The sequence below is a fragment of the Suillus paluster genome (assembly GCF_016628075.1).
Source record: "Suillus paluster strain FC165 chromosome Unknown EDB91scaffold_146, whole genome shotgun sequence".
NCBI lineage: Eukaryota > Fungi > Basidiomycota > Agaricomycetes > Boletales > Suillaceae > Suillus > Suillus paluster.
The window spans coordinates 47,953-71,493 of NW_024537706.1; the positions used below are offsets into that span (position 1 = coordinate 47,953).

Below are 23,541 nucleotides of genomic sequence, written 5' to 3' on the forward strand. Positions count from 1 at the left end.
TCTAGACTATCCATTATAGCACCCTCAAAGCGACCTCGAAGGATAGCATACTTGGACTACCTCCTCGTCATTTCTATCGAACATCAGATCGTGGTCTCGCTCTCGCTACATCATCATGTTTAACCCGCAACGGTTCGGGTCCACACACTCGCCTAAATAATACTATCCCTACTACATGGTCATCTCGGGTGATTATGCGTGCGTGTGGTGAGGAGTGTTCCGTTCGAACGTGAGATGAGTCTGAGTGCTCGGACAGTCACACCAAGATTCGTACCAGTGGCGTCAGCACTTCAGGTCCACCTCTAAGCTACTAGCGATTATCATGTTGGACGTTCTGCTGTATAAGTATAGAAATGGTTCCTTCCGATCCCGTCCGCAAGTACAAGTGCAGTTTGGGCGATCTGCGAGCCACGTGCTCAACTAACTAGTGCTGAGAGAGGGCGTTAAGCTGAGACGCGTCCTCGCGCGCTCACTCGCAAAGTCTTTTCACCCGCTCACCACTAGCGATGTGCAAGGCCCAGCCGGGGCTTTGAGCCCAAGTCGGGCCAGAACAACACTACGAGTTACCACTTCCCTGTTTAGTGTCTTGATAGTTTGGGTAGCGACGGTCATGCGCCAAAAAACTTATCTCAACTACCTCGCACTCGAGAACTCCGTTGTTGTATTCTTCAGCTTTCAGTCTCCAGCCTCACTTTTTTGTTGAGCTTTTGGTCGAAACTTAAAGCTCGGAACTTCAATCAAACGCGTAACGTTTATCCGGTCACGTGACCAAAAATCAAACGCGTCTGCTGTGCTAAGTCTCGATCGCGACCTGCTCTCTTCCTTTAAAGACACTCGGCTACGACAAAACCGAACCTCCTCCCCCAACTGGCGAAACTAGTATCAAGCCTTACGTAGATTCGAAGGATTCAGGTATCTATCATTGCTATCTTAATCCCTGCATCAAAGACCAATCAGACTGCGAAGCGTTGATATCCGCTCCTACGAGGTATCCGATTGGCTTCGTGTTTTGTGAGCCGTCTTCATCCAGCTTCAGCTAAACGAAGCACCTAATAAGTTAACTGTGCGAGCGCCTGCCTTCGGAACCATCGCTGATGGGAGTGAGTATATTTGGCCATCTACGCTAATTACAACCCGGGTGCACAAGTATAGGTAACAGCAAATGGATGAGACCGGGTGCGTAGCACGTGATCTCCTTATTAGGGTGCCGAATGGATGGAAGCTGTCAACTGGACGGCGATATCGCGTTCTTGAGGCTAGAATCGGAAGACCATGATATGCGGCAGGTCCACACATAGTCAGATGATGTTTTCCGATCGCAGCAGGACCGCTTGCGCCTAGGGCGCCCCCCTATAAAGATCCTGGACTTTCGACAACGAAAACACCCATTCTCCACCCTCCCTTTCACAACCACATAACTTTCTCCAGTCCACAGAAACCCAGTCATGAAGGTGATGATGCACCTCCTGTCATCAATTACAAGATCTGACGCGCTTCCAGATTATCGCTATCCTTTACAAGGGCGGTGAGGCTGCTGCCAGCGAGCCCCGTCTCCTCGGTACTGTGGAGAACCAGGTCCGTCTTGTTTCGAATGATACATCATCTACGATGTGCTTACTTTCAACTTTCCGTACAGCTCGGTATTCGCAAGTGGCTCGAGTCTCAAGGCCACGAGTTCATCGTATGTGTCGAGGCTCCTCTTGATATGCTGGTTCAGTTGCTCAATCCGTCCATTTGTTTAGGTGTCCGACTCCAAGGAGGGCCCTGACAGCGACTTCCAGAAGCACATCGTTGATGTATGTCCAAACCTCACTGTAGCTATATATACCATCCGCGGGTGCTTATTTCCTATCTTAGGCCGAGATCTTGATCACGACCCCATTCCACCCCGGGTACCTTACTGCAGAGCTGGTTGAGAAGGTATGATGATCATATTTCTAGATCGAATTCTTGATGCTGAACGGTTCGTTCACTTGATAGGCCAAGAACCTCAAGCTCTGTGTGACCGCTGGTGTCGGCTCTGACCACATCGATCTAAACGCCGCTGTCAAACGTGGTATCCAGGTCCTGGAGGTCTCAGGCTCCAATGTCGTCTCCGTCGCTGAGCACGTTGTGATGTCTATCCTCCTGCTCGTCAGGAACTTTGTTCCAGCACACGAGGTATGACGACCCGCTGACGCGCGCTTCCCTGTGTTGATTTGTCGCCATCCTTAGATGATCGAGCGCGGAGACTGGATGGTCTCTGATATTGCTCGCAACGCCTTCGATCTCGAGGGCAAGGTCGTTGGCACCATCGGTGCTGGTCGTATCGGTTACCGCGTCCTCCAGCGTTTGATGCCCTTCGACTGCAAGGAGCTCATCTACTACGACTACGCTCCCCTGCCTGAAGGTTCGTGCCAGTCTGTTACTCGCTCGTCTCCAGCTTCACTGATGCAATTACAGCTGCCGCTAAGTCCGTCAATGCTCGCCGCGTAGAGGACCTCAAGGACTTCGTCTCGCAGTGCGACGTTGTGACTGTCAACTGCCCTCTGCACGAGGGTACGATTGGTCTTGTGAACGCTGAGCTTCTCAAGCACTTCAAGAAGGGTGCATGGCTCGTCAACACCGCTCGTGGGGCCATCTGCGATAAGGACGCCGTAGCTGCTGCTCTTGCAAGCGGTCACCTGAACGGTTCGTGATGCCACCACCCGATATCTGGATATCGAATTAACACGAGAACAGGTTACGCCGGGGATGTTTGGAACGTCCAGCCCGCACCCAAAGACCACGTGTTGCGCACGGCTAAGAACGTCCTTGGGGGTGGTAACGGCATGGTGCCCCACTACTCTGGTACCACTCTCGATGCTCAGACTCGTTATGCAAACGGGACGAAGAGCATCATCGAGAACTACCTCACTGGCAAGCCCCAGGAGCCTCAAAACATCATTGTTGGTGTCGGCAAGTTCGAGACCAAGGCTTGTGAGTACCTATTTAAACCTTTAACTGGTTGGTCTTTTCTGACATGTTCTTGTAGACGGCCAGCGTTGAAGCTTAAGTGCGGATGCGTCTGCTTGACATCCATAATATCATCATCATCTTATATATATACATCTATATATCTATCGAAGAGCATCGAACAAGCATGTACATTATTGATAGTAGGAAATACAATGAACCGTTTATCACATCACGCACAGCTTAGGGCAAGCCTTTAAAACAATTACATCAGCCCGCATATCATGAAACTCTGACAGGTCTCTGCGTACTTCCTGGATGAGCACAACCTACTTATCTATGCTGGCTTGAGTCGGTTCATTTACTATCGTCATGCAAACACAAGATTCTGGCTTCTTCGTGATATTCATGTAGTTTCAGGAAGGATATTAAGTTTGGATTCAAGGCAACGACGACGACGGTTACATCAAGAAGCATTGCGGTAATAGCACAATCCAGTACGAGCTGTATCCGTGAAAGGCACAAGATCTTCTTCGTACTATGGTCACTGGGGAGGCTTCTGTCAAGTTAGAGTCAAACCTAGAGTCGTACATTCGAATCGGGACACTTTGCGGCATCGGAGAATCGAGATAGGAAAACAGCGAGTTCGGTGCGCTTAAGACAAGTACATCGGTGGTACTCCAGAACACGCAGGGCAACTGAAACCAGTGCGTTGCCCGAGAGTATTTAGTGTCAATAAACCCTAGTAGGTTCCAGTTTTCTTGAGGGTGCTGGTGATCCCCATCCCAACGGCCCTTGAAGTCGCAAACAAAAGGTATTGAGATTTCCGTGTCTAAGGAGGTATTCTAGGTATAACTCAAGAAAACAACTTGCTAACAGTGGCAGACGCCACACGATAGACTTGCTCAACCGATACCGTACTATCGATCTGCGCATCTAAGACTGAGAACCAGAGGAAAATAGATAAACGTTTGCTCACCTCTGCAACCTTGTCCAGCGTCTTGTAATATTCTATGACTGGCATGGTTTGCTCATTGTATGTGCCTGATCTCAATGTAAGTTGGGACAAACATGAGTTGGCATTCGTTCACGTACGGAAACGCTTTCTAATAGTTTCAACGTTGTCGTCTTCACGTCCACTAGTTTTTGCGCGCTCCAGCAGGCGTTCAAGCATCACATCTTCGGTTGTGTCGAAGAAGATGACCAATGAAGCAAGGCATACCTGGACGATATTAAATCAGTGGTGTGGCACGGTGAAAGGAGAAACGTGTTTCCGCACTGTTTCATCGAATCCAACAGCCTGATCCAACTTCCGAGGGAAACCATCGATCAAAAATCGACCCCTGCCATCCGTCCACCCATCTCCCGTCCTCTTCTTCACCTCTTCAGTCATGGCATTCTCAAGAAGCTTGATGGTGACATGAGATGGGACGATAGTACCCTCTCGAATGCAGGTTCGGATCAGTTCACCATATTGGGACCCATCTCGGTTCTGTTCTTCACGCAAAAGATCTCCAGCTAGGTTCCATATTCGCGTCAGCCCTGAAGGAGAGAAGATGAGGTCTGACCAGATAGATGGCAGAAGCCGAACGCGTCGACGAGCTTGCTACATTGTGTGCCCTTCCCTATGACACTGATTAGACCAGCGTATGCGCGACGGTTGGTTTCTGAGTGGGAACTTGCCAGCTCCAGGTCCACCCAGGACATAAATTACAGTGACCTTCTGAGCATCAAAAACGGGCGATGATTTGGATTCCGCCATGTTGATTTGATTTAGCTTCAAGTTATTGTTCTCGGTGCCGGGGAGGAATAAGAGGGTTGTCGTGCTGTCTAGGTTGCTTCGAGGCCGGATATGTTGTCTCTCTACGTTTGACGATGTAGAAGAAGATACCGAAGGAAGCCACAGATAAACCGAGAAAAAGAAAAGGATTGGGGCCCTTGCGCGTTGACGGCGGCTCCTTAAAACGCATGCAGCCGGTAGCGCCCCAACTTGAAGGCGTCTTAGAGTTGTTTGCGAAAGTAATGACATTTGATTACGGAAATTTTCTTGCGTTCCTTTCCTCAGCCTACTCTATGTAAATATTTCTGTCCTCTCAAGATTTGTCTAGCAATGTATCGTGGCACGTCGAGTGGTAGGTGGTTGTTCATGATTCCCTAACAAATTTCTTGTACAAGACGTGCAGCCGCCATTTACTTGTTCAATCGTTCACCGGGAGCAAATCGGGAGATAGGTCAACATTTTTGTAGAATATCATTACGTTTGGTGTATCTATAATTACGACGTAAGTGTGGGCAGCAGCGTGGATAATATATATAGGTGGTATACGATGTGGTCCTTGTCCTTGCTGAAGGGGAGAGACCTTCAGGTTAGTCGAGTTAATTTGCATGGGAGTGCATGGAAGGGGTTCCCTGGTTCTGATTTAGCATTCGATTGATTTCGAGTACCGCTGGACTACTCACTGTCACGCTAGATATCCAATTCACGTCACTTTCTTTGACGTTGGGGTCGACCTTGGAGAACTCGCATCGTCCAAAAGTGTGACGATAACCAAGTAATTCCAGTGAGCACCACGAGATGGCCTCTGTCAAAGGGCAGGGTACTCATTGAAGGAGTCTCAGAGTGTCTTCTGTCGGGGTTCCCGATGAGGTCAAGAAACCTTCGGGAATAAAATGGTCAGATGAAGCGTATTTCGCCGACCTCGCCATCATGGTTCAGTGAACACGAGCAAAGAGGAATCAAACCCTCACTAGGTATTGTGTACATTGAAGTACAATAAGCCGGAAGGTCAAGGACCAACGTCGATGCCTTTGGGTATGAAGTATCCTTCAAAGACGTCGCTCTCGGTTGCTAGCTGTAGGATCCCTGAACAGCTGCGACGCAAATGAGTAAGTGCACGAGTAAACAAATTACGGACAAACCGAGGGGTACGGTGGAGTGTCGCGCAGAACTCCTACAAAGCCTCAAGATAAGTCAAGGACGACTGGCTTGCCTGCAAAGTCCGTCATATACTTAGATCCTACAACGGCATCCACTGGTGCGCGTTTTTGAACATCTGGATAGAGCACCATCACAAGGATAAAAATTGTAGCCTATACCTAGAAAAACAATAGGGTCAAATATATGAGTTAGTTGTTGTGCAGAATCGACAGTTCCAGTTCCTAAGAGGTTCCATGTCAGTAGCGGCAACCGTGTTTCGTTTCTCGCTCTGGTGTCAAATTTTTCAGCACGAAGTCCAACAATCACTGTACGACGGGGAGCAACGGATCATCCTGGACCGTCTCGTAACGGTAAACGGCACTCATGATAACGGAGGCCGTATGACTGAATAAAAAAGCCGATCATCAGTTCAACTGAGACCATGCGGTAGAGCCGTGGTGTGTCAAGCAGACTCGCGATGAGCCGCTGAGCTTTGGAGATATGATTAGCATCGATTGATATCTGCAGTGATCCCTGCAAAATTCTTTGCCATCAGGAAAGTTCCAGGGCAAGCTAAAACACCTGTTCAGCACGCCACGCCACGAGGAACCACGCATCAAACTCCTCACATTTGATTGGTGGTCAATTATATGCAGTCTGTCAAAATGAAAATAGATCGTTCGAGTGAGTTCGAAGTCGGGATCTGTCTTAGACTCTTTCGGTCTGTCAAGGCACAGTGCGATTTGCATGGGTTGACAAGGCGTGGAACCATGAGGATAAAAATCAAAAATTCCACTGTATAAGGTATGTGCTATCCGGAGTCCAAGACCTATCATCTAATAGTGGATCTCGCTAGCTCCCGTCTATATATCCCAGGCTAGCATACATATGCATACACGTGTCAGCACTCACCGCGCCGACCAAGCCCCATCCAGCCGGTCAAGCACCCCCTGAACCTCACGAACAGCAGCTTTGCGTTCAGCTCGAGCATCAGGCCAATCCGATCCCGCTAGGTGCATAGCATCAAGACGCAGCAACGACTGCAGGAGAAGTTCGGATAAACGCGCGTGGTCCTGTGAAGTGGGTTTCGATGAATAGGATACGGGCGTAGGATAGGGAGGGGGGAATGGAGGAACTTGTGCAGGGGAGCTAAATGACTGCGGCGGTGCGCTTCCTGATTCGGGTGTTGGGCTAAATGATGTGGTTGTGGCTGCGGATTGAGCAAGAGCGCTAATCAACGCGTCAACGTCTGGTGCCAGCGTTGCCCGTACACGTTCGAGCTCAGTTCGGATGGCACTGATGGTGCTTTGTTCTGTTGGAGGCTCTTTCACTTTGGGTTGCGATGGTCTGGACGATGGCACAGCCGTCGGCGCAGATGGAAGGGAATGACCACCGATTAGCGCAATAGTAGAGTTTTCGCGTATTTTATAAGCCGACACTGAGAAACGGTAAGTTGAGGCGCCGAGATGAAAACATGCATGGTTCTACATACGTGGCGCAGAATCATCCTTCATTACAGCTCCGGCGTGGATGAGCTTGAAGGAATCGAGAGGAAGGTGGGTATATTCCGCTAGGTCTGTCCGCAGCTTTCCGAGCTTAGTCTCCGGAGGAGGCAAAGGAAAATGCAGGGTCTCCCGGTCCCATTTGACATGAATCATGGCAGAGAATGGATGCTTGGACTGCCGGGAAAGTACGCCGCGGAAAAAAGAGTACGTCGCGCGAAGAAACAGCACGAAGCTGAGGATGACTGGAAAATGTAAGTTTATGATTAGACAACAGGTTGCAGGACGAGCGATTACCTGGGTGGAGTGACGACAGCTTGAAATTCGGCTCGAGCCGCGATAATCTAAAACACAAAATTATGCTTCAAGCTATTAAGTCAAGCTACTTAGCAGACGTGACGTTGTGACACCTTTAGATATTAACACGACCAAATAACCGGCAAAAACAATCCATTAATTGCCAAAACAAAACAAAACAAAATCTAAAGCTACATGCCCGCAAAACAGCAACAATATAACAGCCTACTGTCATCCCAAGATAGCGAGAAATAATGGACAACATCAACATAGCAAGGGGGAATAGGGTATATCAACGACCAGCGTCAATGGACGAGTGTGAGTGGATGTGAATAATACATGTGAGGAAGGAGAATGTCGGATAAAGCGATGGTGGTATGCGTCGAGGAGAAGGCAATGCGCGATGAAGATGCATAGGGGCGCGCGGCACCAGCGAGGTGGCAACGACCAGTACTGTGAAAGTGTGATGCTCATTCCATTACACGTGCTCATCGCCCTCCTCGGTCTCGCCATTCAATTGCTTTGGCTACCCAACTCACCATGTCGACTTCTCTCTGTCTGTCCGTCTGCATCCACGGATGTTCAAGTAACTCCTTGTAAGTGGCTCGCTCATCTGCATTCTTGATGAGGCACCGTCGAACCCAGTCACGCGCCTCTGGAGACCACCTTCGCTTTCCCTTGCGCATGAAGCTGCTCTGTCCTGGTGATGCGCCATAGAACGAATTATCTTTAGTGCGAATCTCGGCTTCATCGTCTGTAGCGTCTTCGTCTTCGGGCAGTCCAGGTGCCTCGCCGTCCACTATGGCACTTAGTTGCGCAAATACGTTCTCGTAGGTTTCCGGAGGGTATGGGTATCTATTCGATCGGTGAATTCTGTGCCAAAGACTACAACGATTATAACAACTGGGGCGCACCTTCCTCGTGCAATTTCAACGATCGACAGGCCTAAAGACCATACGTCCGCACTGACCGTATATGATGTGAAGGCATCTTCCATATTAGATCCCGATGGTGAAGACCCCTTAATTCTCTCGGGCTGTAGAAGCACATGATCAGCAGAGTTCAATGCTGGTCGAAATCAGAACCTACAGCCATATAGCTTTGACAACCGACATTCGTCCGTGCAATACTCTTCTCCAGTTGTCCACTAACGCCGAAATCGCAAAGTTTCACTTCACCCTTGCGATTCACAAGAACGTTCGTAGGTTTGACGTCTCTGTGCATGACTCCAAGTTCGCTTTTGAGGAATTCTAGCCCATGCGTCATGGATGAAGCAATGCGTCCAAGATGCTCATCGGCAAGTGGAGGAGGGCTAGATGTCCATGTAGATCCTGGGCTGGTCGATAAACTTGGCGGCAGAGAAACGTTACCATTCGGAAAGCAGCACAAAGAAGCCAGCGAACCACCATCCATGTACTCCATGCAGTAGTACACACACGATTCCACGAAGAAGGCACCATAGAATTCCACAATGTATGGACTTATGGCACGGTGCAGGATGTCCAATTCCATCAGTATTCCATTGAGTTTAGTGGAGTCTAGCTCGAGGCGAATTTCCTGAAAGCAATATTTAGAAAAGGGGGATCAAAAACGTGTCAGGGGTAGAACCTTCATAGCCATTTCAACATTTGTCGGTCGATGCAAAACCTTCTTTACAGTGCCATAGTTGCCTCTGCCGAGTTCTTGCTCCAGAACGAGCTGCTCCATATTGATTGTGTAAGATGATCCATTGGAAAAATCGACACCAGAAGCGTGGAGAACGGCTTTTCCAGCAAAGTTGAGGCGACCAGATGGATCACTACAAAGACGAAATTTCGGATTCAGCTCATGGTAGCAGAAACAGAGAAAAATACGCACACGATCTTATTGAAATTTGCAAAGGGGGTGTCAAATGTTGAAGGACCTCTCCTAGCCTCAGCCAGAGACGGACGCCCTGCACCGAGCCCTGCACCCAAGGCACCACCTCCTGTTTCAGGGGGGATGTCAGCTAATCTCATATTTGGCTTAGCGCGTCGACCCGCAGCAGGAACAGGTCCACCGCGTCCACGAGCGCGTGGAGCAGGCAATGACGTTTGTGGCACAGCGGGAAATGAATGAGATTGTTGAAGAGGTGGATGGCTTGATTCGTTTACAGAAGCACGTTGGAGCACTTGTGCTGCAGAATCGATGGAGAAAGAGGCCGAACCGGGTGACGCAGGTGATCCGCGATTCAGCATCTGAACACGGCAGGTCAAACACAGGAATGAATTTTTTTAGTGAACTGCAAGACGAAGAGTAAAAAACATACTGCTGTCATTCTTGCTTGGAGAGCAGGGGGTATTGGAGCATTTCCGCCTCTGTTTGCAAGGAGATTACTTAAAGTATTACGGGGAGCACCACCCGAAGGAGGTGGGGGACGAGGCGCTGGTCTCTGGGAAGGTATTGAAGTAGGAGGTGGTCTTGAAGGAAGAGACGAAAATTCGTCCTGAGTGGACGCAGAATCAGACTGCATCGAAAGTCAGTTGGGTTGTTGAGGTGAAAGGACAGCCGATAATCGAGATTTCCATATATACTTAGCCGTCACGCCGTCACATGCTCTCTTTCTGCTGCGGGTTAATGCCATGGCGTATCGTTCTTAATGCGTACTATTCGGCTTGCGTCCGAATCATTAACTTCTTCCACATCCTCTAATTGATGTGCATCAGTGCACAGGTAATTTAACTTTGCCTCGTGGCTGCGACACAGCAACAAAAAAGCCCCTCATGGTGATCCATATGCTGTCATAATAGCGGACAGTCTCTACCTTGTCTGGCAGCCTTAATCCTGTCCTGGTGATGTATTACGACACACCCACTTCTCGGTATGAATGATTTTAGCGGCCAACGTACAGCATCATGTGAACCTACTATGTGGCAGCCTCTCGCGGATCTCGAGCATCTTAATGCATACCCACGAATAATACTTCGATTACTTCAAGTTATATCCACGGTATGTTGGGTCACCTTGTAGTTCATGTCCGGATACAGCTCATGCAGTAGCTCCCGGTGCTAGGGACGAGGAAGCAGTCAAGCCCGGAAATAGACCTACTAGGTGAACTTGATGGTGATGCAAAGTGGTCATGCTAACTTCACGGAGCAAAGTTCTTTGATCGGTCTCTGAGAAGGGATGCAGGGTATATATATATAGCTCTGGATCTGCTCAAAGGATGCGTGCCATCTCCTCACTTAGCGATCGATATTGAGAACTACGGCGGCAATTTCGTGTTTCGGTGCTCCTCAACCTCGCCGTACATGACGACATTGAAGTAGGTGACGCTGTTGACAAACAGCTTCTTTCAGGGGCTCAAGGTCAGTGAGTCATATTTATCACCAGATTGTCACTGCCCTGTGAGCAGATTGTAGACTTCCTTCCCAGGAAGATTGGCATCATCGTCTTCACTTTTTGACCACTTGATGGTGTTTACAGAATTGGACTAGGCGCTTGTCATACCTCACATTGGAGGCAATTTCCGAGGATCACATCGATATCACTTCCTGTGCAACACACATTTTGACCTCACAATGAACACATTTTCACGTTCATATCGTGTAATCTTGGTGTAATTCGGAGTCCGCCAAGTAATGATAAGGACAGCTATCTCATCTACTCATGCAGACCTGATTCACCATCTCTTCCAAACTAAGACCCACTGTATATCGATAAAGGCATCAAGCCAAATCTTCTATTACGCATTATTGATGCTCGGCATGAAACACACCCGCATCCGGTGCGAGTAGTCATCCATCAAGTACCCTGGAAAATGTAAGTAATAGGCGTTGCTGGCGGACAATGAGCGGAGGCGGTTTAAGGAGGAAATCAGTGAGACGAGTGGCAGGGGAACACTGCGTGCGATCTCAGATGATTTCAGAATTTCAGAATTTCATCTTGATCGAAAATGTAGTTCTACATCTACAATGTATCCGGTGTACGAAACGAAAGTTCCGCGTTGGCGTTGACTGGATGTAGACGTTAGGTGGACGGATATTATCCGGATATATAGTTTCGCAGTATGTACTTGTAATCACAGTCCAGAACAAGTCAGACTGGCAAAATGGACTCCTGAATCTCCCTCATTGTTGCGCTTGTAGTAAGCACCTCGTTTGCCCTACTCCATTCATCCTCAAAATGTCCAAACGGGGGTGGCGCGGGCCAATCATGCAGCCAGGGGAGGATCCATACGGTGGTCAACTTGGGCAGCGATGTATCCAGTTGACAGGCTACGGCAATGAGATCGACGATCGGAAAAAAATTATGGTGATCTTCTCGTTGGGAATCGTTTCAGAAAAAGGCTCGCTGTCGGTGTCTACTGCACATGCGGAAAGGGGCATTCCAATGCTGCGTAAGTACCGGCAATAATGTATGAAGTGGGCGAGTCCTATGAAGATGAGAGATGGTGGGACCAGCCAACGAGCCCCGCATCCAAAGTAGAAATTCTCGAGCTGAGGCAAGGATCGTGCCATGGTCTTGAGTGAGGCGTCACTGATGGCCGAAGTGCAGATGCAATCGAGGTCTAAGTCCCTTAAGTGACTAAACGACAGCAATGGGGCAAGCGTGTCAAAGCCAAGAGCGAACCCGGAATTAGCAGATCTGTGAATGGGGCCGAGATCGAAGTCAACATGGAGTTTCGCAAGGGTGGGAGAGAAGCACTCCGAGAAGGAGACAATGAAGTCTGAAACATCCAGTGGATCATACGGGATGTCCATACCAATGACTCGAATGAACCCGACGCGCAACCTCACTGATCGACAGAAGAGAAAACGGACTTTTCTGAGACAGTGAGTGAGAATCGAATGTGACGATGAAGTGATGCGCAGCTGATCGAGTTGGGAGGAAAATGTTGAAGTGGAATTGGATTGCGTCTTGTAAATATCGTACGTCCTCAGGCTGACGTGGAGAGACTTCAGCGCCGGTAAAGAAGCCAATTGAAGAAGCGCTTGTGTTCGGGACCTCAGTTTCAAGACGGAAGAGCTCTCGCAAGCTACATAGAGCTTTGATTATCGTATCGGAGCTTTCTTCGGATTCACCGCTATATTCGCAATCGAGTTCCCGAATAGGATGGACATCGAGCTCCGAGGGAAGCTAACAAAGCAGATTTGGCAAAAGAGGAGGGGGAGGGGTGGAGAAACTAAAGTTCAACTCCACCGACGTGACACTGACGGTTGACCTAAGGAGCGTGTACAACAACGGAGAGTAGCATTCTTGGTCATCCCACCAAACCAAACTACGAAGGTTCAGCAAGCGCGGTGACGGCGCGGAAAAGAGTGCTTGTACAATCCGATCGTCTATGTCGTATAGGTCAACGTCGCAGACCATCAAGGAGCGGATACGTTGCGAATATCGACCAATGTCTCCAGTCTCCCTCTAAGAGAGGTCTTTTTAGTGTCTATTTGAGCATTCAATATGGTATGAATCCCATGTAAATTTTGGCTCGCTCACCAACTTCTCTCGCATGTTTCTGTTACTGACACCTTCGGGCAAGCATAAGATGAGTGGCCAGAACCCATTTATGTTGTTCCAAAGCGTATTGAGTGCAGGCTCCTTGAATCTTCTACAGGTTCTTGCCAGTACAGTGTAGCACGAGAGTCTACTATTTTCATAGACTAAACCGAATATTTCCAGTAGAATTTCTGTGGGCAAGAAATAAAAATGCATGAAAAACGAGTTTGCCGCACTTGAGGTTGCTTGAACTGCGGCACTCGAGATTGTGAGGCCTGGACGAAATCACACTCATTTAGATCACAGTCCGTGTTCTCCGACGTAGTGTTTCGTAGTGCGGAGGAGTCTCACAAGATTCAAGGTCATTTACAAGCAATCTGGTCACTTGCCCAAGACAAACGCTCCGTCCTTACATTAATATTATGGGTGTATCTAGATATGGTCTACTCCGGCAGACCTGTCCCACCGCTATCCACCATCTCTTCCAAACTAAGACCCGCTATACCTCGATGAAGCTATCAAGCCAAATCTTCTACTGCGCATTATTAATGCTCGGCGCGAAACCCACCCGCGCCCCGTGCGAGTAGTCATACACCGAGTACCCTGGATAATGGTAACCACGAGTGTTCCAGATCAAACGGCATGCAAACAAGATACTACTCACATGATTTCAAAAACTCATCCCCTGCATCGCGCGACATCAATAAAACATTCAACCAAGTACCCAAACGACTTACCGATGATGGCAAAGTTTTCTATGAATTTATCGCCCAGGCCGACGATCCCACCGATGCAGTTTCTGTGCTCGCTCAGGAGACGTGCATTATATGAAGACGCATTGACTTACCCAGACCCGTCCGCATCTCGTCCGAGATTAAAGTCCTGCATACTGAGTCCGAAGTCGTGCCCGCCAAGCGAGAATGAAACCGTGGGGTTGGAGTCGCATGGAAACGAGAAGAAACTGGAGCCATAGTTCACTGCAGGGGCCAGCCCCGGCTATCTATGACTTGTCAGTAAGGTGATGAGAGAAACGAATAGCGAGACTGACATTGGCGTAGATCGAGGATGCAAACGCCTGCGGGACGTATATCAAGGTAGTGCCTGTGTCAATCGCCTATGCAAGGAAATGAAGTGAACTTGAGTGAAGATCCGGCTGACGAGCTGAGCTTACCGCATCGAGGTCACCGGATACGTAGTTCCCATCAACAAGAGCTCCGTCGAAATGCACTGTCCAGTACGTCTGCAAGTAGCAACCAGTCAGATGAAAGTCATGGACGCGCAAGAGGAGCAACCTTGGAAATAATTGGGACCCAAGTCAAAGGTCCCACCGCCTTGGATATGTCGTAATCACCGAAGGTTATCTAAAAATTTACTCTCGATACACTCATATCAAAGCAAGACCGCAACGTACCTTCGACCCGCTCGCCTTGCCTCTCGTCAAATGTACAGAGAAGAATGGTGCGCAAACTTTTTTCTGTATGATCATGTTCTCGAAGAACGTTGGCTTCCCTGACATCGCAATGGAGCTGAAACCGAGCCCGAGAAGGCCGGAGATCGGGTCGTCGTTGAAGTCACTCGACACCTGAGTGACAGCACCGAAATATTGCTTGTTGACCTTCAAACCACCTACAGTGATCGTATCGTATGCAAGAGTGCCTTGCACATGGCCCATGCCCTGTCGCCCAGCAACATCAAGCCTGCACTGGCATAATGGAAGGAACACGCACGTAATTCACTTGGAACGGATTCCCGGTATTCTTGTATGTCGAACTTGTAGCAGGTTTGTATTGCGGGTTCGTGGAATCGTTGCAGTTCACAGGGACCCAGAGGTCCGCAGAGCCCGTATCCATGGTCACTGAGAGCTGTTGTGTTTTCTGCCCAAACCCAAGTGGGCCGTAGTACTGGATATCGAGGTTCCCCTGTATCTCGTCTGTCAGGGGGTCCGTTGCACTCTGAGCGACGGCAGTCATTGCAGAGAAGCTCATGTTTGCCTGCTGTAAGGTTGAGGTTGATCCGGACAGCGCAAAACCGGAGAGATCGCTCGTCGTATCGGTGAATGCCGCGTCTGATTGGGCGTCGAGCCCGGGATCTGAAAGTGCATATGGGAGCGGCACGAGGTTCTTGCCAGCCAAAACGTCTGGTGCATTCTGGTATTTTAGTTGAACTCTTCTCATCTCCTCCAACTGGGCATGCATGTTAGCCCTGTAGAAGGGTGCACGCGACAGAAACTCACCACGGGCCGCTCATTGAAGATTGGAAAGTCGATGTCAACTACGACGGTCGAGCTGTGCCAGTCCTGGGTGTGGTTGAACGTTCCAGAGGGATCCCGCACGTACTTCGAGGGATAAAGCACCATGTCATGCATGGGAGAGCCTAATGCGCCTGCGGCCAGGAGGAGAAATGAAAGGGGCAAGCAGGGAAACATGGTAGAAGTGGTAAAGGATGAAGGAGAACTGGACGTAAGGCAAGACTTTTAAACCCACTGGCATGACATTCCAATCTGGACCAGCAGCCCGCTTCAATATACTGTGCTTCTGACTTGCTGTAACGTAACAGCCTCAGCTGACTTGCCAGCCCAGTTCAAAATGCTGCATTGGAAAAGGGTTAGCCAGAACTTTGAGCAAACTTTCATAAAATAGACCTAATTTTCCTGCGTAAGTCCCTGTGTACCTGGATGTACAACGCGAGATGTGCAGCCTTCCGCCCATCGAAGACGATGTACAAGACTCTGCACATACCGAGTTGCACTACACAAATGGTGGAGACGAGTCTAGGCGTGACGATATCGTAAAATAAGTGATTCCAGGGTATCGTGAATAGTCAGCATTTTTTTTGTCCCCGCCTACATTCATGGCAGTTCTCACTCCGCCTTGAGCCTGTCTTTGGGCTTCGCTCCCAACTTCTGGCCCTTACCAACACCAAGCACCTTACGGCGCATGCGCATCATATGTGAGTACATCATCCACAGCCCTACGAGAACGAGGAGTCAGCGATAAAACCAAAGGCGGCATGCACAACTCACCAGGCACCCAAATTGCTACCATACCTGCCTTGACCCAGTCCTCGGTGCCCCACGCTGACCACTTCCCGCCATTCCATTCTGGAATGGTGCTCAACATGACGAGGGCCTCACTTCCTGCACCGATGGGGTACAGGACATAAAATGTGGAATAGCGTATCCACGTAAGCAACGCGGGCACGCCACAGCCCGTAAGCGAAAGCGCGTAGTATGCATAACGTGGAACTTCGGTCAGCGCCCAGGCAAGGACCATGGTGGTATATATTGGGCTCGAGTGGGTGTGGGGAAAGCGCTCGACGATACCCCAAACCAGAATGAGGCGTGAGGAGACCTGAATGACGGTTGTCGGGAGCGGGGAGCGCACAAACCCAAGAAGGACATGCAGGATTTCAAGGGCTGCGAGGGACTGCACAGGCCCAAGGGCGAAGAATGTGGAGTTGTATGTCACGGGGAAATACGGACGCAAGAAATATGCGAGAGTAGTGGAGAAATGGTTCGATGTGTTAGACTGCGGGGTGAATAGGGCTACGACAGAAGTCGGCACGTATGAAGCAAGTGGTTTGAAGAAGTCGTATGCTGAACTTGAAGCACTTTGACCTATGAATACGCCAAGAGCCAGGTAAATGACATAGGCCCATCCTGCCGCAGATAATGCATTGAATGCAATTAAATAGAATCGTACAACGAGAGAAGGTCCTATTAACGAGGTTAATCTGCAATTTTTTAAGTGTATTATCGGATTACTCACCTCGTGAACGCGCTTTATGGTCATTAGTTGGCATCCTGGTCTTGTCCTGGTCGTTGCAAGTTGTAAGTATGTAGACTGTAGTTCAACTTGCAGCAATAACACTCGTGATAAATAAATACCTACATAAATATAAATAGACAGACAACAGACAAACAAGATAAGATAAGATCATGTCGATGGAGGCTTACTCGGTCAGTTGCCTTCCTGCAATATTAGTTCCACAAAAAAGAAACGATGTTACAGCATGCGTGACGTCGATGACCATACCTACATATGTACCTATACTATACAATCCCTTCGTCCGCTTCCTTTCCCAGCGACTTCCACTAGCTTCAACACGAATCATGGGCCTTCGTTGTTAATGCCTTGTCCAAAAAGAATCTTTCGCACGTCGGTGCCAGGTGAATATTCCCTTCAACTCCATGCGATGAAAGAACTCTACTCCGCCAGGTAGAATGAAAGCCAGCGCAGGAAGCGAGACTCTTCGACTGCATCCGATACTGACTGCAGAGCTTGAAAGTCGACAGGATGAATAAGGTCATATCATAGTAGATGCATGTCTGATTCACGAAAGAAGTTAACCACAAAGGGTTATCGTATGATGGAGTAGCGCCCCAACATGAGCAGGACACGATTCATGCAGGACTGAAGGCGATCATGCCACTGATGCTCACTGATAATTAGACAGGCATTAACGGTGAGCCGTAAGTAACGGCTGTGTTTTTTGGATTTGCAGATGCGGCGTTGTACCGGGAAAGCTGCGGCGGAAATTACGGAGGCGCGAAGAATTGAATTGTCAATCAGGACTGATGTGACAACCCGGCTACAGCCTTTCCAAAAAAATGCAATGCAGGATTGGGGGCGGGCAGCCTCGTGTCTTGGGCGTCTATCGAGGCATACGGAGGATAAACACGCCGAGTACGTGAGCCTCTGCTTTAAATAGAGCAAGACACTGCGGTCCGTACAGAGATCCCACCTTGACTCATCAAGCCTGCTAGTGCAGCCCAATCATTAAATCACCACACCCATTCAGGGTGTTGTAAAGACCAGAAAGACGCCCTGGAAGTAGTCGCGGTCTTCCCCAATAGACGAAATATGGTCAAATGGAGGCTTGTGGGCGAACAACCACCTGTATTTGGCATCTAGAGTAATGACACACTAGGCAATTTAATGACACGGCATAGAAACGTACCATTGCAGCCTGGAGCGAGACTCCTGCAGTCCCAAGTCTACTGTAACCTCGACACCATCAAGCACCATCAGCATGGTGGAAGGAGCAATACGGCCTATCGACATACCTGTTCGAACATTTGAATGTCATGAAGGACACATATCAGGAGTCGCGATCCTTCCCCGATAGACGACGTAGAGTCGTGACTAGGCTTCGTACGATAGGACACTTCGTCTGTGGGACTTCAAGACCGGGATTCCGCCGAAGAAAATGGAGGGACATGACATTAAGGTACAGGCAGTGGGAGTAACAAGAGACGGAAAATTGATAGCAAGCAGTGATGAGGGAGGGGAATTTCATTGCCTGGGACGGAGACACTGGCGAATCTATCACCCAAGCTATCATAGCCCACTTCCAGTTGGATCTGCTTCGCTGGACTTTTCGCCAGCTGGTACTGTGCTGACAACTGGTTCACTTTGACCGCATGACGAAGCCGCGGAACACAACTACGTCGAAGCCGCAAGGAAGTCCAATAGATTGTCGCGAACGTGTTCATTGCGTTCGGTTTAGGCCATCTGGCAAACATCTTGCCATCACTACTTCTTCGAATATCCAATTATGAAAACCAAACCCAAGGGAATCGCAAACTTTGACGCTCGCGCACAGTTCAATTCAGCCCGCAACTTGGTGGACGCCTGGATAATGCATGGCTTCTTTCCGGGGGCGATAAGATATAGAACGATCCTACCATACGGGAGTGGGATCCATTGACCTGAAATTCGAACAGGTCGGTGGTCCCAGAAAGGTCATACTGACCGTATCAATGCCACTGCCGTTAACTCTACTGGCACACTCGTTGCCTCCGCATCGGATGACTGTCATGTCCGCCTCTGGTGGTTCTCGGATGGACGAACGGTCACGATATTCAAGTACTCTAGCTGGGTAGATATTCTCCGCGGATGGCACGGAAATCCTCAGCGGCAACTAATATAACAAGATCTCGAACTGGGCGGTTCCCGAAGACCCTTTTCTTTATGAAATGTTCTCACCTTTCACTCTTACAACGCAATGTGACCATGCTTCATGCAGATCCCCGCTAAAAATCTGCCTCCCCGTGATGCAGCGCCTATTAATGCGCCAAAAGTGTGATGACCTCTGTCGTTTACCAGCGAATGCTCATTTTAGCGATACATAGGTCATCACTCCAAGCTCTTCGTCTGACGCACGGCGTTCCGATGAAGATATCGCAGCCAAGCTGTACTTCGAAGCAGAGAGTGCTATTCGAACGGACGTCTACGCTCACCTCCACAATTTCATCTAATCGACACCTTCACCGGGCTCTTGTGCGACTGAGAGGCGCAGACAATCTTCTTCCGAATGAGCACAGAGTACAAGGAACCTTTGTCATTCGCAATGAAGCACCCAGAACTCCAATTGGGGCGCACCAAAGAAGTGGCGGCGACGTACTTCGGTTGCGTTATGCTATCACATAAGTGGGAGGAGAGGGAACCGTTGTTTGGCGACATCAATGGCAATGATGTGTACAACTTGGATCCAGTTGGCGGCATCATGGGGTTGCAATCTTTCTGCAAAATTGCTCGTGCTGCAGGGTATCGCTGGGCGTGGAGCGATACGTGCTGCATCGACAAGACCAACCAATTTGAGGAACAGCGATCGATCAACTCCATGTTTGTCTGGTATCGTCACTCAGCGCTTACAATTGTCTACCTATCAGATGTTCCGTCAAAGTCTATAGCACAGAGCGCTTGGATCGGGCGAGGATGGACTATCAGGGAATCCCTAGGTCCCAGAGTTCTTCACTTTTATCGGAAGGATTGGACCCTATATCCCGCAGATCACTCTTTCAACCGCAAGTAGTCCTTTGCGCTCATGAAGGAGTTGGCAGAGGCGACACACATAGATCAAAAGACCCTCATCACCTTCTCTCCAGGCGTGGAAGAAACTTATGGGGGCGTGGAAGCGTAAGACCGAGCATCCGGAAGGCATCGCGTACTAATTGTTTGGCATCTTCGACATCCGCCTTCCTGTGAAATATGACGAGGGGAAGCAAAAAGCGCTCGGGCGGCTTTTGCAGGAGATCGTAGTCCAACCAGGCAACGTTGATGTCCTAGATTGGGTCGGAACATCATCTGAGGTTAACAGCTGCCTGTCAGCCGACCTCACGCCGTACAGAGACCCACCATTCTCGCCGTCATCTCTGTATGACATGGGGCCTTCGATCTCCCAAGTTCCGACGTACCGCCGTCTCCTTGCTGACACTTCCTATCACGCTTCCTATAGCTTTCATCGGGCTCGAACTTCGTGCAACTGCCTCCTTGCTGAAGCTTCCCATGGATGTCGCGAAATGAATAAATAATGCCCAGTCGCCTAACACGCGGGCTTCGAAATTGTACCAGAAGCTTGTCACCCTGAGCGCTCTTCATTCCACGGACCAGGGCCGGCTGCTTCTGCATCTGCCTTGTATCGTATTCCCTATCACCAAACTGGGAGGGAAGCCTGGTCAAGGCAGAGGGACTTCGTGACCTGGAGATTACCTCGAAAGACGCCCTGCTCCAGTTCTCGCAGGGTAGCTCCCCTCGGAAATATTTGCTTGTCCGTCCGTGGAATCGTGATCTCCTCGGGCTGCTCGACACTGAAGATGATGCGCAGAGGGCGGAAGGTCTCTCCATACCCAGGTGTCCTAGACAACCCGATCTATCTACGTTCGAGCTTCAGTCGTTGCGAGCCACTATTGCCCTATCAGCTTGAACAGCGTTTCATTTTTGCTACAGCGACAGCGCAGCGGAGATTACAAGAGAATTGCTTCAGATGACGAGATCATTGCGGAAGTCAAAAATACAAGTTCTCTTTGCAGCGAGATGGTCGAGACCCTAGTAATATCGTAGGCGAAGAACAGAAATCGACGAGGTTCCATTTACATCTTGGCAGTACCCGCTTACGCATATACTTACCCCTTTGTACTTGAATCGTATGTCACAACAGAAAAACAAGCTATGTAAAATGACACGTAGACTGGATGGAACACCCCGGGGCGTCCCCCTATTCACCTCAAAAACAGGAAGATGATAGTCGTGCTTTCTTTTTCAAGGTTCTGCTACTTGGGTCATTATGGGGTTTTCAAAGTCTACTTGGCGGACACTGGGGCCTAATGACACAAGTCAGAACTTCATCTTCGAATTATTAGAGAAGGATGTTGGCACCGACGATGCACCGTCACCACAATTTTATTGGGTATCGCGAGTAATTGCCAGCGCTCACTAGTACGAGGAATAAAAGGAATCAAGCTGCTTCAAAGTTATGCAGCTTGATTGTAGAACCCATATCTTTCCTCGATGTTCCGTGATAGTGCAAGAACATTATCGAACGCTCATCTGGAGGCCAGGTTGTTTCAAACTGTCGGCGAAGTTTGCACACGAAGGAGTCAAGTATGGCCTGGTGATCATTGTAGTACATCATGGAACAGGCTCCACTGTCATTATGCTACTACGAGGACATGGGCCATGTCCTCGTAGTAGCATAATGATGCATCACAAGATCATACCCCAAGAGCACCGTCAAAGACAGAAGAATAAATATGTGAAAAAAGTAGATTGACGAGCTTGAAACAGATGATGAAGATGATGAAGATGACATCGATTCGGGCATGAGGACGAGGGCGAGGGCGAGGGCAACAATTCATAGGTCCATGAAGTTATCATAGTTCAAACAATGAAACTACATAGTGATACTACAGGCTGTACTGTCGATTTAGTGCATTAATTCATTGTAGACTTAGACGTCTATTGCTACCTATCTACCTCATTCTTGTCGATTTTCACTGGGCATTAACGTTTAACCATTGTAACTAACAGTACTGTGAATAACAAGTGAATAATGCATTATTATGGTGGATCTTTGGTGACGGTTCGATTTGCCGTCATGCCGCATGCATCTCTCATAGTAGGGTCACGAGCCTACTCTCATAGTCCGCTGTACATATTGTATATACAAAGCACACCTAACAATATTAATGTCACTGGTATGTCACAGCAGGTTTGTTCGCCGCACGTTGCCGAAACCTTCGTGCTTGCTGTGGGCAACAGCGAGCTCAACTAGTGCAACATTTCACCACTTCATGCTACCCATTGTCAAGTGTGACCTGAAATTACGGGGAGGCCAGTCTCGAATCTGTCCTAAGGCAGTGTTCATGTCCATTCCTCTCCACACAGCTCATTCCTCTCGAATGAAGGCAGATCGCTCTGGGCGCGAACTATGTCCCCACTGGTCGACAGCGAGCTCGAGCTTGTCCTCAGACTTGTTCCCCTCAACATCATGTTCACTAATATTTCTGGCGACGAAGCCACACAGGCAGGTGGACTCGAGAACGATGCTCCACACGCCGAATTCACATTCCTATCAGCGTGTTGTACCGCCGACGGCGATGAGAAGACACATCAATCAGACACACCAACCTCGCAGCTTGATTTCAGTTTTATGGGCCTTATTGGTGCGCTATGGGTGGAGCTTTCTGTTCAAGGATTTCAAGAAGGCTGGTGGAATGTACAGTGCATTGTACAGAGGCAGCCGCGGCACTCAACCATGCTATAGACGCCGTGAAGAAGATGCCGGTCGAGCAGAGGATCTGGATGGGGCAACACGTCACCTCCTCCGTCGACACCGTACTACGACTGCATCGCAAGTGACATGACCACGCTATTGTCCCCACCTGTATCCGGATTCCAACGACCGTGGCATCAAATTGTACATCACAGGGAGCTCATTCGGCACGGTGCCTGCGCAGATATTGTTTGACTTCAGAGTGCGTGGAAACTCAAGAAAGCATATTCGACATCAATTTGACTGTACAAAAGTTGTTATAAATCCTATCTTCTTCATCATGACCGGATTCAACAAACTCCAGAACTTCATGTCATCAGTACTCCTTTACGCCCTCCCGCACGCATCATGCTCATTGTTCCATGCACTGGTGAAAACAAGCACATCAGCACTCAGCTTCGGGAGACAATGACAACGACAGGCTCACCTAGGTACTGTGGAGTGGAGCAAGCCTCAAGGCTCAGCGCTCATGAACATTTGAACATAGTCCCGCTGGTGATATGACATTTAGTTCCGCCCGTGCATGCCGTAAACTTATAGATTTTGTTATTGAGACAGTAAAACCCAAAATCGTTCCCGTTATTGAAACCTTTCATGTTTGAGCACCCCACTTCATCCGTGGATAGCCATCAGCATGTGGTCAAAGGTCTGCACGTAGGCAACGAAAGCGCTCACCAGTTGTGTGGCAGGGTAGGTTCAAGGGCGTTACCGACAGATCCTCGGATGCGATGGCTACGCTAGCTATCGCTGCGGCAGAGATGATCATAGTGGTGAGTGAAGTGAATTTCATGGCTGAAACTTGATAGTGATTTCTCAAACTAATACGCTGGCTTTTATCCGCAGGTATTGTATAGGGGACAACCAAGCAATCTGGATGTGCTT

The 23,541-nt window shown here is 49.1% G+C and overlaps 11 protein-coding genes across 11 annotated transcripts; 3 read left to right on the forward strand and 8 right to left on the reverse strand.

The window, feature by feature from the left end:
- Positions 1-1,351: 1,351 nt before the first annotated feature.
- On the forward strand, positions 1,352-3,169 carry EDB91DRAFT_1230184 (uncharacterized protein). The gene is made up of 10 exons (XM_041321049.1): positions 1,352-1,451; positions 1,501-1,575; positions 1,637-1,681; positions 1,743-1,796; positions 1,858-1,920; positions 1,981-2,160; positions 2,215-2,389; positions 2,443-2,670; positions 2,722-2,958; positions 3,014-3,169. The coding sequence occupies exons 1-10, from the start codon at positions 1,446-1,448 to the stop codon at positions 3,025-3,027; spliced, it is 1,077 nt and encodes a 358-aa protein (XP_041170112.1). The 5' UTR covers positions 1,352-1,445; the 3' UTR covers positions 3,028-3,169.
- Positions 3,170-3,619: 450 nt separating this feature from the next.
- On the reverse strand, positions 3,620-4,696 carry EDB91DRAFT_1209675 (UMP-CMP kinase; the record flags this gene model as incomplete). The annotated part of the gene is made up of 6 exons (XM_041320752.1): positions 3,620-3,862; positions 3,914-3,978; positions 4,030-4,156; positions 4,214-4,452; positions 4,503-4,567; positions 4,614-4,696. 6 exons carry the CDS (start codon positions 4,694-4,696, stop codon positions 3,791-3,793), a joined length of 651 nt encoding a protein of 216 aa, XP_041170113.1. The 3' UTR covers positions 3,620-3,790.
- A 22-nt stretch (positions 4,697-4,718) lies between these two features.
- EDB91DRAFT_1063338 (uncharacterized protein) lies at positions 4,719-4,904 on the reverse strand (the record flags this gene model as incomplete). Its single annotated transcript, XM_041314606.1, has 1 exon — positions 4,719-4,904. One exon carries the CDS (start codon positions 4,902-4,904, stop codon positions 4,719-4,721), a length of 186 nt encoding a protein of 61 aa, XP_041170114.1.
- A 1,662-nt stretch (positions 4,905-6,566) lies between these two features.
- Positions 6,567-7,740, reverse strand: EDB91DRAFT_1172433 (uncharacterized protein). Its single transcript, XM_041320253.1, has 3 exons — positions 7,651-7,740; positions 7,344-7,598; positions 6,567-7,289 (listed from the first exon to the last, which is right to left on the reverse strand). The coding sequence occupies exons 2-3, from the start codon at positions 7,507-7,509 to the stop codon at positions 6,760-6,762; spliced, it is 696 nt and encodes a 231-aa protein (XP_041170115.1). The 5' UTR covers positions 7,510-7,598; positions 7,651-7,740; the 3' UTR covers positions 6,567-6,759.
- Positions 7,741-7,786: 46 nt separating this feature from the next.
- EDB91DRAFT_1172435 (kinase-like protein) lies at positions 7,787-10,248 on the reverse strand. The gene is made up of 6 exons (XM_041320254.1): positions 9,938-10,248; positions 9,508-9,866; positions 9,259-9,448; positions 8,740-9,207; positions 8,565-8,686; positions 7,787-8,505 (listed from the first exon to the last, which is right to left on the reverse strand). Exons 1-6 carry the CDS (start codon positions 10,139-10,141, stop codon positions 8,139-8,141), a joined length of 1,710 nt encoding a protein of 569 aa, XP_041170116.1. The 5' UTR covers positions 10,142-10,248; the 3' UTR covers positions 7,787-8,138.
- Positions 10,249-11,705: 1,457 nt separating this feature from the next.
- On the reverse strand, positions 11,706-12,692 carry EDB91DRAFT_1172445 (uncharacterized protein). Its single transcript, XM_041320255.1, has one exon. It carries the CDS (start codon positions 12,369-12,371, stop codon positions 11,886-11,888), a length of 486 nt encoding a protein of 161 aa, XP_041170117.1. The 5' UTR covers positions 12,372-12,692; the 3' UTR covers positions 11,706-11,885.
- Positions 12,693-13,636: 944 nt separating this feature from the next.
- EDB91DRAFT_1063328 (acid protease) lies at positions 13,637-15,299 on the reverse strand (the record flags this gene model as incomplete). Its single annotated transcript, XM_041314605.1, has 9 exons — positions 13,637-13,707; positions 13,769-13,789; positions 13,842-13,903; positions 13,952-14,100; positions 14,153-14,218; positions 14,276-14,344; positions 14,397-14,465; positions 14,516-14,779; positions 14,832-15,299. The coding sequence occupies 9 exons, from the start codon at positions 15,297-15,299 to the stop codon at positions 13,637-13,639; spliced, it is 1,239 nt and encodes a 412-aa protein (XP_041170118.1).
- Positions 15,300-15,753: 454 nt separating this feature from the next.
- Positions 15,754-16,958, reverse strand: EDB91DRAFT_1172458 (PTPLA-domain-containing protein). Its single transcript, XM_041320256.1, has 3 exons — positions 16,872-16,958; positions 16,127-16,819; positions 15,754-16,074 (listed from the first exon to the last, which is right to left on the reverse strand). Exons 1-3 carry the CDS (start codon positions 16,903-16,905, stop codon positions 15,965-15,967), a joined length of 837 nt encoding a protein of 278 aa, XP_041170119.1. The 5' UTR covers positions 16,906-16,958; the 3' UTR covers positions 15,754-15,964.
- Positions 16,959-19,455: 2,497 nt separating this feature from the next.
- On the forward strand, positions 19,456-19,920 carry EDB91DRAFT_1063314 (uncharacterized protein; the record flags this gene model as incomplete). The annotated part of the gene is made up of 1 exon (XM_041314604.1): positions 19,456-19,920. One exon carries the CDS (start codon positions 19,456-19,458, stop codon positions 19,918-19,920), a length of 465 nt encoding a protein of 154 aa, XP_041170120.1.
- A 151-nt stretch (positions 19,921-20,071) lies between these two features.
- Positions 20,072-20,906, reverse strand: EDB91DRAFT_162827 (uncharacterized protein). The gene has a single exon (XM_041326276.1). It carries the CDS (start codon positions 20,730-20,732, stop codon positions 20,223-20,225), a length of 510 nt encoding a protein of 169 aa, XP_041170121.1. The 5' UTR covers positions 20,733-20,906; the 3' UTR covers positions 20,072-20,222.
- Positions 20,907-22,178: 1,272 nt separating this feature from the next.
- Positions 22,179-23,027, forward strand: EDB91DRAFT_1172472 (uncharacterized protein). The gene is made up of 2 exons (XM_041320257.1): positions 22,179-22,861; positions 22,914-23,027. Exon 1 carries the CDS (start codon positions 22,250-22,252, stop codon positions 22,748-22,750), a length of 501 nt encoding a protein of 166 aa, XP_041170122.1. The 5' UTR covers positions 22,179-22,249; the 3' UTR covers positions 22,751-22,861; positions 22,914-23,027.
- Positions 23,028-23,541: the final 514 nt, after the last annotated feature.

What these genes read in the sequence shown, in the direction of transcription:
- EDB91DRAFT_1230184 (XM_041321049.1), top strand. An exon ending in CTGCAGAGCTGGTTGAGAAG is followed by an intron (nt 1,921 to 1,980) that starts GTATGATGATCA and finishes TTCACTTGATAG; the next exon opens with GCCAAGAACCTCAAGCTCTG. An exon ending in TGCAAGCGGTCACCTGAACG is followed by an intron (nt 2,671 to 2,721) that starts GTTCGTGATGCC and finishes ACACGAGAACAG; the next exon opens with GTTACGCCGGGGATGTTTGG.
- EDB91DRAFT_1172433 (XM_041320253.1), bottom strand. Translation starts at nt 7,509, where the DNA reads ATGATTCATGTCAAATGGGACCGGGAGACCCTGCATTTTCCTTTGCCT. An exon ending in GAAGGATGATTCTGCGCCAC is followed by an intron (nt 7,290 to 7,343) that starts GTATGTAGAACC and finishes ACCGTTTCTCAG; the next exon opens with TGTCGGCTTATAAAATACGC.
- EDB91DRAFT_1172435 (XM_041320254.1), bottom strand. Translation starts at nt 10,141, where the DNA reads ATGCAGTCTGATTCTGCGTCCACTCAGGACGAATTTTCGTCTCTTCCT. An exon ending in TCCAAGCAAGAATGACAGCA is followed by an intron (nt 9,867 to 9,937) that starts GTATGTTTTTTA and finishes TGCCGTGTTCAG; the next exon opens with ATGCTGAATCGCGGATCACC. An exon ending in ATGTTGAAATGGCTATGAAG is followed by an intron (nt 9,208 to 9,258) that starts GTTCTACCCCTG and finishes TATTGCTTTCAG; the next exon opens with GAAATTCGCCTCGAGCTAGA.
- EDB91DRAFT_1172445 (XM_041320255.1), bottom strand. Translation starts at nt 12,371, where the DNA reads ATGGACATCCCGTATGATCCACTGGATGTTTCAGACTTCATTGTCTCC.
- EDB91DRAFT_1172458 (XM_041320256.1), bottom strand. Translation starts at nt 16,905, where the DNA reads ATGCCAACTAATGACCATAAAGCGCGTTCACGAG. An exon ending in CCATAAAGCGCGTTCACGAG is followed by an intron (nt 16,820 to 16,871) that starts GTGAGTAATCCG and finishes CCTCGTTAATAG; the next exon opens with GACCTTCTCTCGTTGTACGA. An exon ending in GGTAGCAATTTGGGTGCCTG is followed by an intron (nt 16,075 to 16,126) that starts GTGAGTTGTGCA and finishes TCGTTCTCGTAG; the next exon opens with GGCTGTGGATGATGTACTCA.
- EDB91DRAFT_162827 (XM_041326276.1), bottom strand. Translation starts at nt 20,732, where the DNA reads ATGGAGAGACCTTCCGCCCTCTGCGCATCATCTTCAGTGTCGAGCAGC.
- EDB91DRAFT_1172472 (XM_041320257.1), top strand. Translation starts at nt 22,250, where the DNA reads ATGTCCATTCCTCTCCACACAGCTCATTCCTCTCGAATGAAGGCAGAT.